Source organism: Sesamum indicum, linkage group LG3 (genome assembly GCF_026168435.1).
Source record: "Sesamum indicum cultivar Baizhima isolate 11 linkage group LG3, ASM2616843v1, whole genome shotgun sequence".
In the NCBI taxonomy this organism is placed as follows: Eukaryota; Viridiplantae; Streptophyta; class Magnoliopsida; order Lamiales; family Pedaliaceae; genus Sesamum; species Sesamum indicum.
The window spans coordinates 30,756,773-30,769,146 of NC_142659.1; the positions used below are offsets into that span (position 1 = coordinate 30,756,773).

At 33.8% G+C, this 12,374-nt stretch overlaps 2 protein-coding genes across 2 annotated transcripts; both read left to right on the forward strand.

Annotated features, from left to right (window-relative positions):
* Positions 1-1,406: 1,406 nt before the first annotated feature.
* LOC105159448 (1-aminocyclopropane-1-carboxylate oxidase 5-like) lies at positions 1,407-3,094 on the forward strand. The gene is made up of 3 exons (XM_011076521.3): positions 1,407-1,609; positions 1,756-1,988; positions 2,286-3,094. The coding sequence occupies exons 1-3, from the start codon at positions 1,508-1,510 to the stop codon at positions 2,869-2,871; spliced, it is 921 nt and encodes a 306-aa protein (XP_011074823.1). The 5' UTR covers positions 1,407-1,507; the 3' UTR covers positions 2,872-3,094.
* Positions 3,095-4,005: 911 nt separating this feature from the next.
* Positions 4,006-9,183, forward strand: LOC105159449 (Chaperone DnaJ-domain superfamily protein). The gene is made up of 9 exons (XM_011076522.3): positions 4,006-4,261; positions 4,344-4,959; positions 5,356-5,722; positions 5,806-5,941; positions 6,526-6,626; positions 7,205-7,270; positions 7,684-7,773; positions 8,430-8,606; positions 8,745-9,183. Exons 2-9 carry the CDS (start codon positions 4,433-4,435, stop codon positions 8,781-8,783), a joined length of 1,503 nt encoding a protein of 500 aa, XP_011074824.1. The 5' UTR covers positions 4,006-4,261; positions 4,344-4,432; the 3' UTR covers positions 8,784-9,183.
* The last annotated feature ends 3,191 nt before the right edge of the window (positions 9,184-12,374 follow it).

Sequence of the window (12,374 nt, forward strand, 5' to 3'; positions counted from 1 at the left end):
CTTGTAATTAATTGAACTTTTCCAGTGGATGGGAATTAAAAATCATTTTTCTAGGCGATTAGATGCATCAATCTCAACCAAATTTTTACCTCTTTATTAAAGTATAAGTTGTAATTATGTGTATTTTCATGCTCCATATTAGCCCAGGGAATTTATTTTAACTATATTCTAATACATATGTAGTGATGCATTTAATTACTTATTTTTACTATGAAAACCATGTTACCGGAATTCGATTTGTTTTTTCAAATTATACAACATGTTTTCTTTTATTTAATATATACATATTATGTGTATAAAATGATATAATTATTTATTTTACTTAGGAAAAGATTTAATATACGTATCATGTATATGTTAATTGAAATAGAAAATGAAACATGTTTAAAATAAAAAATTCAATCCCCATGTTACCTGCAGCCTTGCATGCATGTACCTTTACGTACTAACACTATTAATATTTCCTGTCTAAATCATCCAACGATGATTGAATTAAAATGTTCGACCCTAATCATGTATATATCTAAACAACAAAATATGAAATATTTAACCTAAATTTGATCGTACGAGATTCAGATCAATCATAAATAAAATAATTAACTTACTCTAATTATGTCATGATGATGATCAGATAACACAGTAGTGCATATATATATATATATATTTGTTGTTAATCCAACCATCAACAGTATTACCTGTACCAGGTACCATGTACACCAATATTCTGACACTCGATATCAAATCAGACGCTGAAGATTTTCTTACAGCAGAGCTTGTTCAGTTACAGATCATAATTATGCATCCTGCAACTAAAATTAACTACTATCATGTATTTATACTTCTACTCGATTTTTCCTGTACAGTATACGTATATATATGAGGTGGTTGGAAAATGTTGTGCACTAAATTAACATTTGACTGTACATATATTATATGTATGTTCCTTTGTTTTATTATACAGTTCAACTTCCTTAACCCACAATTTCTGCCTACAAATCAGTTGTTTAATTAATTCAACTGATCTCTAACTATACCACTCACTAAAATAAAATAAAAATCATAATAAATCAATAATATTCACCACAATTAAATAAAATTCATACAAAAAAATTAAGTATTGATTATATTTAATTAGTACTTGTCATGATTTTAACTATATCAAAAATTTTGTTATAGTTTTTAACTGTAATTAATATTTTGACCTCGTTTGCAGAATCAACAATCAAAGGCGGTTGTGTCGGGGTAGTAAGAATTGTGTCACCATCCGTTACGGCCTTCACTTTAATGAGTGCTGCATGCGATCATTTGATAAGTTTAATGAAAGTAGAAACATATATAAAATATTTAAAGAGTTGTGATCCTAAGATGTCTGGTGACACTGCATTGCTTCTATATAAATAGGCTTGAGGGCGAGCCACACAGCAACATACCATTGCAGTGGCAACAATTGAAAAGGGCAGCTAGTGCACTTGATTAAATTGGTTGGTTTTCTTGGCATTATTAGCAAATGGGGATTCCAGTGATTGATTTCTCAAAAATTGAGGGAAAAGAGAGGGCCGACACTCTGGCTGAGATTGATCGTTGCTGTGAAGAGTGGGGATTCTTTCAGGTACTTAAAAAATGATGATGAAGTTGTTTGTCGTTCATGTGTTGATGCATCTTTTTATGCGATTTACATATATATATATATATATATATATATATATGGGTCGGTTGTGTTTATACGTTATCTAATTAAGTTCTTTATCATGATAGTTAATCAACCATGGCATCACTGAGGAGCTTTTGGAGAGGGTGAAGAAGGTGGCTACCGAATGCTATAAGTTGGAAAGGGAGCAAGGTTTTAAGAACTCAAAACCAGTGCAATTACTTAACGATCTGGTAGAGAAGAAGAGTGCGGAGAAAATAGAAAATGTGGACTGGGAAGATGTTTTCCTACTCTCGGATGAGAATGATACTGAGTGGCCATCAAAGACAATTGGTTTCAAGTAAGTTATTATTATTGTTGTTGTTGTTGTTCTCAAGCCTAATTGAAGATGGAAACTTGTGAAAAGAATGCAGTCCCTTGCACTCATGTATGGGACTAACTGCAATAAAGAATTTTTAGCTACTCGTTCTTTCTCTTCCTTATTATTGTAGGATTAGTTGTTTTCTTGTCAGAACTTTATGACTATAAATAGAAGTATCATATTTTGCAGTCTAACTCATAGTTGAAATGGAAATATAAAAAATAAAGGGAGTAGAATTTTTCAACAATTGTTTGCTAATTATATTTCTAATTATAGGGAAACCATGAAGGAGTATAGGATCGAACTAAAGAAATTGGGACATAAAGTCATGGAAATAATGGATGAAAACTTAGGCTTGCCAAAAGGCTACATAAAAAATGCCTTCGATGGTGGCATAGACAATGCAGCCTTTTTTGGAACCAAGGTAAGCCACTATCCACCATGCCCCTACCCAGAGAAGGTGAATGCGCTTAGAGCCCACACCGATGCTGGAGGCGTTGTCTTGCTTTTCCAAGATGATGAGGTGAAGGGCCTCCAAATGTTGAAAGACGGGGTATGGATTGATGTGCAACCCCTGAAAAATGCTATAGTCATTAACACAGGTGACCAGATTGAAGTATTGAGCAACGGAAGGTACAAGAGTATCTGGCATAGGGTTGTGCCCCAGACGGATGGACAAAGGAGGTCGATTGCTTCATTCTACAATCCATCACTCAAGGCCACTATACAACCTGCTGTGGAGAAGAAGGTGGAGGATGCAACCAAGTATCCTAAGTTTGTATTTGAAGATTATATGTCTATCTATCTTGAGCAAAAATTCCAAGCTAAAGAACCAAGGTTTCAAGCCGTGGAAGCAATATAAAAGTTTGAAGTGATGTACGCTTGGGACTACATTACGTGTGCTAAGTAATGATAGTTTATGTATGTGTGTGTGTGTGTTGAAGATAGTTATGAAGTCATCGCCATAGCGAAATGCTGTACTTGGCAATCTATAATACTTATGTTGTATGTGTTTGGCAACTAGCAGTTTGTCAACCTTATTGTTTGTCTAGAATATTAATTTTGGCTGCTGCATTTGTGTGTAATCTGAATTGCTTTCAGAGGGTGTTTGGCTAAACTTTAGTGTGTGAGTGTGTGAGAGAGAGAGAGTGTGTTGTGTAAGTATATGAATGCGGATATTTTACTCTTTTGATATATTAATTTTATATAGCTTATAAGATCTTAACAAAAAAGTTAGAAAAATTAACTTTTTCTTAAAAAGCCTATAAAATTTCAAAAAATCTTATTTTGAGATCTTATAAGTTTTTTAAAAAAAATTGTCAAACACTTATTTTGAGTTAATAAACTTAGCCGAACACCCTCTTATTCTTAGTAATTAGACCATGTGTCAGATTACTGTTACTATTTCTAGCCCATTTACGGTCCACAAAGCCCATACACTGTGTGTCGAATTTGGGTGGCTACTGCAACCCAACCCATTGGGAAATGGATTTTGTTTAGGCTTTGATATTGAATTTCAAATTGGGTTGCATCGATTTTTAACCTGACCATAATACTATTTTACCTTTTTGGAGGGGCCATTGTAGTCTTTTTGAGACTAAGTTAAATATATATATCTATGAAAGTTAATCAAAATAAATTATACCAATCGAATATTAAATTGTGAAAAACTGAAAGTAGATATATGTATCAAAAGAAATCAGATTATTTTGAAACTAGCATCTATTTTTATTTCATTAATTTAAATGGAAATTCGATTCATGCTAAAAAATGTTGGACTCTTTTCACCTTATTTTTGGAAAAGTCAAAAGATTATGTTCAATTATTAATAACCATAAACATGTATGTAAATATAATGATTATACGCGTATTCCAGTTGTATTAATTCATTTATTATTTATAACCCCTTAACTTATTATATATTTGATTTTATTTATTTAAATTTTATATATATAGGGAAGTATGTGTTTATCTGAGCTGTAAGAATGAGGCAGCTTGAACCAGTCCCACCGTCTTGTCTGCCTGCTGGCCCACCCTCACCGAACCCCACCTTCTTTCTCTCTCTCTCACACACACACACATTCGTCCAAGCGTCTTTCAATCATCGCAAGAAGAGAATCCCACCACAATAATAATATTGCGTCGACCGACAAACGTTGCGGGAGAGAATATAGGCACTCCACCTCCCCCCATCCCGTCAAATTTTCCGAAATTTTACTCCCTCCTTCAATCCCTTTTTTCGTATATTTTTGGTACGTTTATCCTCACTCCCCTTTTTTTGAATTTTGTTTCATCGGGTTTTTTTTTCATTTTTCTTTTATTTGCTTCTTTTAGGAAAAGAGAATCTCTTCCTCGTGTACAGACAAGAATTTATCACCAGACGGCTATATTGGTAGCTGAATTTCAGTAGAATTTTCATAATAATGGATGAATTTGGGGTCTTGGTTGAGAGCATTGGATTCAGAGCCCATGGGAAATCAGCTCCCATGGCGAAATCGAAGCCCAAACCTAAATCCCATTTCACAGCCCATAGCACCGTTTCTACGTCCTCGTTTGATGATTCTTATTCCTTACCTGTTGACGAGCTGGATGGAATTTTTAGATCGAATGTTAACATAAGTAAAACTCAGCAATCCCAGAATTCTTTTGGTGATGATGATATTTTTGGTGGTCCCGTCCCGAGTTCGAATCAATATGGAGGGGTTGATTTGGAATCCGTGTTTAGTAGCTCAATTAATCGGAAGAATAGTAGTAGTAATCTGAATTCATGGAATTCTGGAGGTTTCGATGCTTTTGATGATTTGTTGGGTTCAAAGTCAAAGCAGAAAGATCCAGTGGATGATCTGTTTGGAAATTTTGGGGTCAGTTCCAGTGGGAAGCATGAGAAAAAGGGCGCTGGATTGGATGATTTCATACCGGGATTCGGTGGAGTTAGCCCTTCAAAGACAGAGTATGTATTGATTATGCTTGAATTTTGTGGATTGATTATTTAATTATTCTCCAATTGTACAATGCAGTTATGTGCACCACTTTATCTTCGAAGTATGCAATAATAGATTTAGGATTGTTAGAGGAAGTATTTTATTTTATGCTGTCATGGATAACTGATGACTGTACTGGAACCTTGTAATGAATTCTAAGTAACTTCTATTTGATATATTATTTCTTCTTATATTGTTTCGGAACAATGCATTGCTGGGTTATCTTAAAGAACGGTCATAACAACTAATGGTGGGAGAATTGAGTGAAGTTAGTTCCTGGTTTGGTATTACTTTTCTGTTCATTTTTGCCTTTTGGGTTTGGTTTTCTTTTATAGACTGTCTTACTTATATATTGCATCCAACAGAGGATACTCTGAGATAAAGATCCCTCCAGCGCCAAAAGGTTCCACATCGAACTCAAGCTCAACTGTGGCTGATGATCCTTTCTTAGTCTTTGAATCATCGGTATCTCAGTCAGATGCCTCTTGGCCATTTGCTGGGCCCTCAGACCAAAATATAGGAAAAGGTTCAGTTCAATCTTCAATTGATGACTTTGATGATTTCATCATGGGAGGTACCAGGAGTGGTCCAAAAGTTGGAGTGAGGACTGAAGCTAAGCAGCCAAGTCCAGGCACAGCTGGGTTTGAGAATAATGACTATATAGATGCAATTTTTGGTGGTAGTAATGGTGTACGGCAAAAGAATAATGCAAGACCAAGTTCTCTGTCTCAGGTGGAATAATAAGTCTAGCAAATATGCTGCTACATCCGCGTGATGCTACTAAATTTGATGGATTTTATTTTTTTGTGATCTAGGATTCCCTCTTTGACGACATCTTCCATGAAGAGAGGGGGCCTGACGTGAAGCAAACTTCATCACGGTCCGCATTCAGCACAAAAAAGGCCTCATCTGGCACAAACGTCAGGAATGATTTTTCTTCACTTTTTGGAGGTACTCTCACGGGCTAAAGAAAACTTTATAATGAAAATAATTCCATATGTCCTTTAAATATAGGTTTTCTAAAATGTATTAATGCAGGCTTTGCAAACTGAATCATTTTATTGCCCGAGTATGACATAAAGTCTGAAAGCAATACATCAATCACATTAACTGTCTACATAAATCCGATACTAGGACACAGATGCTAAACATTTGTAGACATGTTAACATGACATAACTGCTAACTGATAGGTATGTCTAGTTTGTGCTGGCAAGTATTGTGTGACCTACTAACTGATTAATTTATAATCCTGTTCAAACTGGTACTTGTGCCTAATAGATTAGGGTGAGTTAGTTACTGATACAACTAAACTATTCCAGAACATGCAAATGAATCCATGTCTAGTAGGTTATTAGGATTTGATGTCTGTGCAACATGAAATTTCATGTCAAAATGAAAACTTGTAGTTTCAATGCAAGTCATGTTTCCCTTCCCATTTAACTTGAGATTTCATATGTATTTGTGTGAATCACCTAGGACTTTTCTATTTTTCCTTTGTGCCCTCATTAATCTCTTGTTACATCCCTGCTTGCAGATGTTGCCACCTCGTCTGGAGAGTTTCATGAAATTGAGGGTGAACCTGAAGAAAGACGAAGAGCTAGGCTAAATCGTCATATGAGAATGAACGCACGCATGGTTCGTTACGCTACTACTAGATTCTGCATAGGGATTTTCTTGTTTGCTTACCCTGTTTCCTTCAAGACAACCATCTTACATCTTTTCTTTTGCTCACTTACCCTGTATTTTCCCTAGGACAATTTTTAAAATATGTTGTTAGGATTGTCAGGGTCACTGAATAGCAGAGATGTATTAGGATAGTCGGCGTCACTGAATAGCAGAGAGATCAGAGAAAATACTGATATGGTACCCATCGGCTGCTTGTGCTGTGATCGACATTTTTCTTGAATAATTCGGAGTTTATATCGCCACTTCTTTTTTGTTTATCCATTAAATCATGTAATTCTCATGCCTCCTCGTGTATTATCATCAATATAAGTGGAAAGTGAAGCTGTCTTCCTATCATTTCCTTCCTCCTGGAAAGAGGTTCTATAAGTTCAAACCAGTTTTTTGTTTTTGCAATGAGTTCCAGGGTTTCTTAGGGAAGACAGAGCAGAGAATGTCTGTTCACATGCTTCGCATTGGATGTTTCTTATGATCTGGATGATGATTTTATTCAGTGGATTTTTAAGACTAGATATGTTCTCATTTTCCAGCGTGAAGCAGTTGCTGAAAAGAATCAGCGTGATCATCAGAGTCAGCTTGAGCAGGAAGAGAAACGTGTAAGAGTCTCCGACTATCTAAAGATTACATTACAAGGTTTACTGACCTTTATATCTATACACCATAGTGTGTACTCAAGTCAGTTTTGGGGGAGTGGGGGCAGGGTTGAGGTTTCTATTTGAGGAAGTTGAAAACTTGAGGACTGATTAAAATAGTTATTGTCTTCATTTCTTGCGGGGTTGGAGAGACGTGTTTAAGTGTATTGATTCTGCAATGTGGCTTAACACTCCACCTCATGCCCTCATATATATATATATATATATATATATATGAGACATGCATAAACACTCACTTAACTATCAAGCACACTAATCACATCACATGTATATGGTACATCCAAAATAATGACATTATACCTTTTATGAGTTTCCATAACCTTTTTATTCTTCTCATCTGATACCCTTGATTCCAGAGGATTGCCGAAACTTTGGACAACGATATAAAGCGGTGGGCAGCAGGAAAAGAAGGCAACTTACGTGCCTTGTTGTCCTCATTGCAGCAGGTAGGTCTTTTGGCCATGTTTACATAATTGCTAGATCTGGCATGTATAAAACTCACCAAAACATGGCTTTCTAGGATGTCACATCATGCTACTACTGTCTGAATTTCCTCAGAGTGCCACTCAGATAAAATTGGAGATTATAAAACTGATTTCAATTATTGGCTTGATATGAACACATGACATCTGAGTTCAGTCTTTTTAGCTTTAAAATTTTGAATTAGTCCTTGGGATTAAGATTGAACTTAGTTTCTTATGGGCACTGAAGGCTGTACACATCGATGATTATCGTCGAATGAAGCACAAGTCTGTAAATTATGGTCAACTTGTGATTTCTGTCTTGTTCCAACCACTAGTAAGTAGCCATTGAGTCATTATGAGCTAAGCCAGATGTTCAATTGCTGTAGTGGTAATGAAGTTGAAACCTTTGACCGTTAGATTTGCAAGTCCGTCTGCCATAAGTTGAACATTAAAAAGATTATGCTTCATAGTTTTATGATAATTTAAAATGCAGTTAAAAAAGAAAATTCATTTGTAAATTACTGTAGACCTGCCTGTGAAGTGTGGTTAGTTTGTTGCCTCAATGTGACGAATATGAGATGTGCTATATTTTTTCTCTATTAAACAGCAAAGATATATATGTGTGGAATGATTTGCAGGTATTGTGGCCTGAATGCGGCTGGCGTCCAGTTTCATTAACGGACATGATTACGTCTGAATCAGTAAAAAAGGTTTACAAGAAGGCAAACTTATGCGTCCATCCGGACAAAGTCCAACAAAAAGGAGCTACTCTTCAGCAAAAGTATATTGCAGAAAAAGTTTTTGATCTTCTGAAGGTAATCCTCCTCGTTCTCACAACGGAAGCGACATCATTTTCTTGCATTGCTTTTGATATGTCTTGTTGTTGATAGGAAGGCCTGAACAGAAAACTGTTTGTGAGGTTAACTAAGTCATGGGATTGTATGTTTTAATAGGAAGCCTGGAACAAGTTTAGTGCAGAGGAACTTCGATGAGGTTTTAATGATTCTTCAGTTAGCAAAGAATGTGATCGAGACGGGAAGTTGAAGAAGCTTAAGTCACTGATAATGCAGGAAGATAGAAATACTTGGTGTTTTTTCCCCTTTCAAGAATGTTGTTCTCTGCTTCATATGTTGTCTCATCTCATGTTATGTAGTCTACTTCCCCTTTCATCCTTAGCCGGAAAGTTATGCAGATACCAGTTTACTTACATTCCATAATTTACCGTTTTCAAACTTATTGGGAAGTTTGGCGATTTGAGAAAGCTTCATCTTCTCCCTCTGCTGTAAGTTTGTTTTTGAATATTTTTGAATCGGACTAAGCTGGGCTTTGCCAAGTCATGTTCGGCCCAGGCCTAAATTGGATATATAAGCCCTGCTCCCATTTTACCCATCAGTAGTCATGTTTTACAATAAAGTTTTGGTTGTGTTTTCATTTTCAGTTTTTGGTGGAAAATGTCTATGTTTAGATTAATTGATGAGATTCTATTTTATATAGAATTGTGATGTTAAATTAATATATTTGCAATGGAAATAAGTATAAATAAATATATTTTTATTTTAATTACTGTTTCAAAAATTTGAAAACTGAGATTGAAAATACAAACAAAAAAATGAGAAAGAGATTAATATGTATAATTTTATGAATAAGCTGTATAATGTTTTAGTTAAAAATGTCCAATTTAAGTAGTTTAAAAACGCTCTTTTTTAAATAAAAGTTGATAAGCACTTAAATTAAATTATTGTAAACACCCTCTTCTAACTTTTGGTGGTTGTGCTTAGGATTTCAACTTGATGATGGAAAACAATCTACAATATTGATAAGTTGACCAAAGCGTACAGAAAAATAATGAAATGCTAAGTTTCAGACACTCAGAAAAGTGAAATAAATAAACAAATTGTGTCATAATTACTAGTTAATTAGTGGTGTCTTTGTGCGACGAGTCATTAGAAGTAATGATATTATTATGTATGATGCATCTGGACAAAGATAGCAAGGCCTTTTTGCCCCTCCATCACTCTTGGAGCTCCATTCCTAGTGCCCCATTTTCACCTAATTAATTATTTATATTCAAAAGATTAAAGAACTGATCTGGCTGTGATTGGATTACGCAAATTGGGAAGGATGATTTCCCGGAAAGATCTTCAATATCATCACTACCACCTACCACCACCACCACCGAATGTGCCGCCGCCGGCTGCCACCCTACCTAATTTGATGTAGCAATATTGGTTTATTTTAGGATAAGCTACAACCAACTTTTTTTAGATTTATCATAACTAAAAATATCCCATCATTATTTGAAAAATTATAAAGAAAATTTTCAAAAATTAACGATTGTCTAATAAATACCCTTTATAACAGGTTTTTATGAGAGAATCACTACAAAAGAATAGAACATTAGTGACATGAAAATGAAGTGACATTTTTAGTATTATCATTAACTATATATATTTAGTGACAAGAATATTTATTTTATCACAATAATGAATTTCATGATTTTAATAATTAAATTGTTCTATAAAATTTGTTATTAGAAAGAATTAGTTATAAAAATGTGCATAAAGTTGTCACTAAATGCAATTAGTGACTCATGTATAGTGATGACTTAGTGATAACAAACAATAGTTGTCACTAAGTTGTCATCATAGATGTGTCACTAATTATGTTTAGCGATAATTTTTGTCACTAATAATTATATAGTGATAAGATAAAAATTATTTGCTACTTAATATATATTTTTAATAATAACTATAAAATTGTTAATTGATAGTTTGTCACTAATATCAAGTTTTCTTGCAGTGAATATTAATTAGACGGCCATTACTTGTGTTTATAATTTTCAAACAAAAAATAAATATTTATAATCATAACAAAAATCTCCATTGTGATTTACTCTTTATTTTATCAACTTTCAATCTTGAGGCAAAGCAAAGTATTTCCTCTGAATATTTTTTTGAAATTTGTCTCTGAGGAATTAATTTGCGAATATCTTATGATTATTTGAATTTGAGTTGAGAATTATATTTTAAAAATAAAGACAAGAAAGTAAAAGATGGGCTGAATATTTGTAGTAGGGTAGTGCTTCTAGCAGTATAAATTTTCTTAGTGGTATCTTTTCAGGGATTTCTTTCAGATTTAATATGCAAAACAGCCCCTCGTGACCCATACATAGATTTAAGAGTCTACTCTAAATTCCCAGATATATATACTTGAAGTTTCAAATTTTAAAATAATTAAATTATAATTTTATTAATAAACTGCAAAAAAGTTGGCTAGTAAGAAGTTATTTATAGTTTTTAATTTATTTTTAATAATAAATAAGAAGAAGGTATTTACTAATATTTGTGAATGTGAAAGGCTGAGCTTCTTCTAGGAAGGATGTTTCATTTTGAATTACTACTTTTCTCCTCCACCCGTTCTTGAATAGCAGCAGCAGCCCCACCCACTATCTCATAATTTATACTTTTATTCGAATAGATTATGGCGATTTCCGTGTGGGGTTATATTTATTCAAATGTAAATGTGGTTCATCAGAAGAGAAACGTACGGTAAGTTAATTAGGAGGTCCCAACTATTGATATTTATGACAGTTTAAAATCGTGATAATTATATTCGAACTAAAATTAAATATAGTAGAAAGTAATAGATCTGTTCTACTATACATGCAGTTGAATGAAGGTATTAATAGGGTCATATACCTTACTTTGTTTGGTCCACATTACATCAGTGAGCTGTCAGAGAAACTATTGTCTAAATCCTGGCCGTTAGAGCAAGTTGTTGGAGCAGGTCAGATTGGACGACCCGACTCAAGACAATAAAGAAGAATACATGGATCTCGAGGCTCTAGTGGTATTTTAGTAATATTGTAGAATTCTTTATATTTTTTTTTGGGTAGATATGATATACCACTATCAATACTATATGGGGATAATCACACTCCCCTCCCTAAGATTTGGTGTAATTATATGTAGATCCTTTGTACTGTAGTTTGAAAAATTACACCTAGTACCCCTAAAATTTGCTTCCGTCTAACAAATAAGTCCCTCCGTTAGTAAAAAAATACTGAATTTGCTGATATCAATAGAAAAAGTGAATGAAAATTGATATTTACTCTAAATTGACTTATTATTGATTTATTGTAGGTTAAATAATTTTTTTCGGACTAAACTACCCTTTAAACGGTGAAGATATACATCCTCACATGCAGTAACGCGTGAAGACGTATGAGGGTAATTTGATAATAAAAAAAATTATTTAACCTGCAATAAGTCAGTAATAAGTCAACTGGGGATAAAGATAGATTTTTTTTTTATTTTTTTATTAATGTCAACAAATTCGGTGTATTTTAACTAACAAATGGAGTAATTCATTAGATGGAATCAAACTTCAAGATGCTAGATATAATTTCTCAAATCACAAAAAAATTATATATAATTATATTAAATTTGGAAGAAGGAGAGTAATTGTGGCTACTATATATACTTGGTTCAAGAAAGTGGTTCACTTATTTAAAAAAAGTTGATTTTATTTGTTGAGGATCATGTTACTCCCTCATTACTAATACGTGTCGTTTGTACAAATTT

Bases quoted from the DNA above. Each gene is read 5' to 3' on its own strand.
- LOC105159449 (XM_011076522.3), top strand. From the start codon at position 4,433: ATGGATGAATTTGGGGTCTTGGTTGAGAGCATTGGATTCAGAGCCCAT. The intron at 5,942-6,525 runs GTACTCTCACGG...CCCTGCTTGCAG, and splicing joins TTTTTCTTCACTTTTTGGAG to ATGTTGCCACCTCGTCTGGA. The intron at 6,627-7,204 runs GTTCGTTACGCT...CTCATTTTCCAG, and splicing joins TGAGAATGAACGCACGCATG to CGTGAAGCAGTTGCTGAAAA.
- LOC105159448 (XM_011076521.3), top strand. From the start codon at position 1,508: ATGGGGATTCCAGTGATTGATTTCTCAAAAATTGAGGGAAAAGAGAGG. The intron at 1,610-1,755 runs GTACTTAAAAAA...TTATCATGATAG, and splicing joins AAGAGTGGGGATTCTTTCAG to TTAATCAACCATGGCATCAC. The intron at 1,989-2,285 runs GTAAGTTATTAT...TTCTAATTATAG, and splicing joins TCAAAGACAATTGGTTTCAA to GGAAACCATGAAGGAGTATA.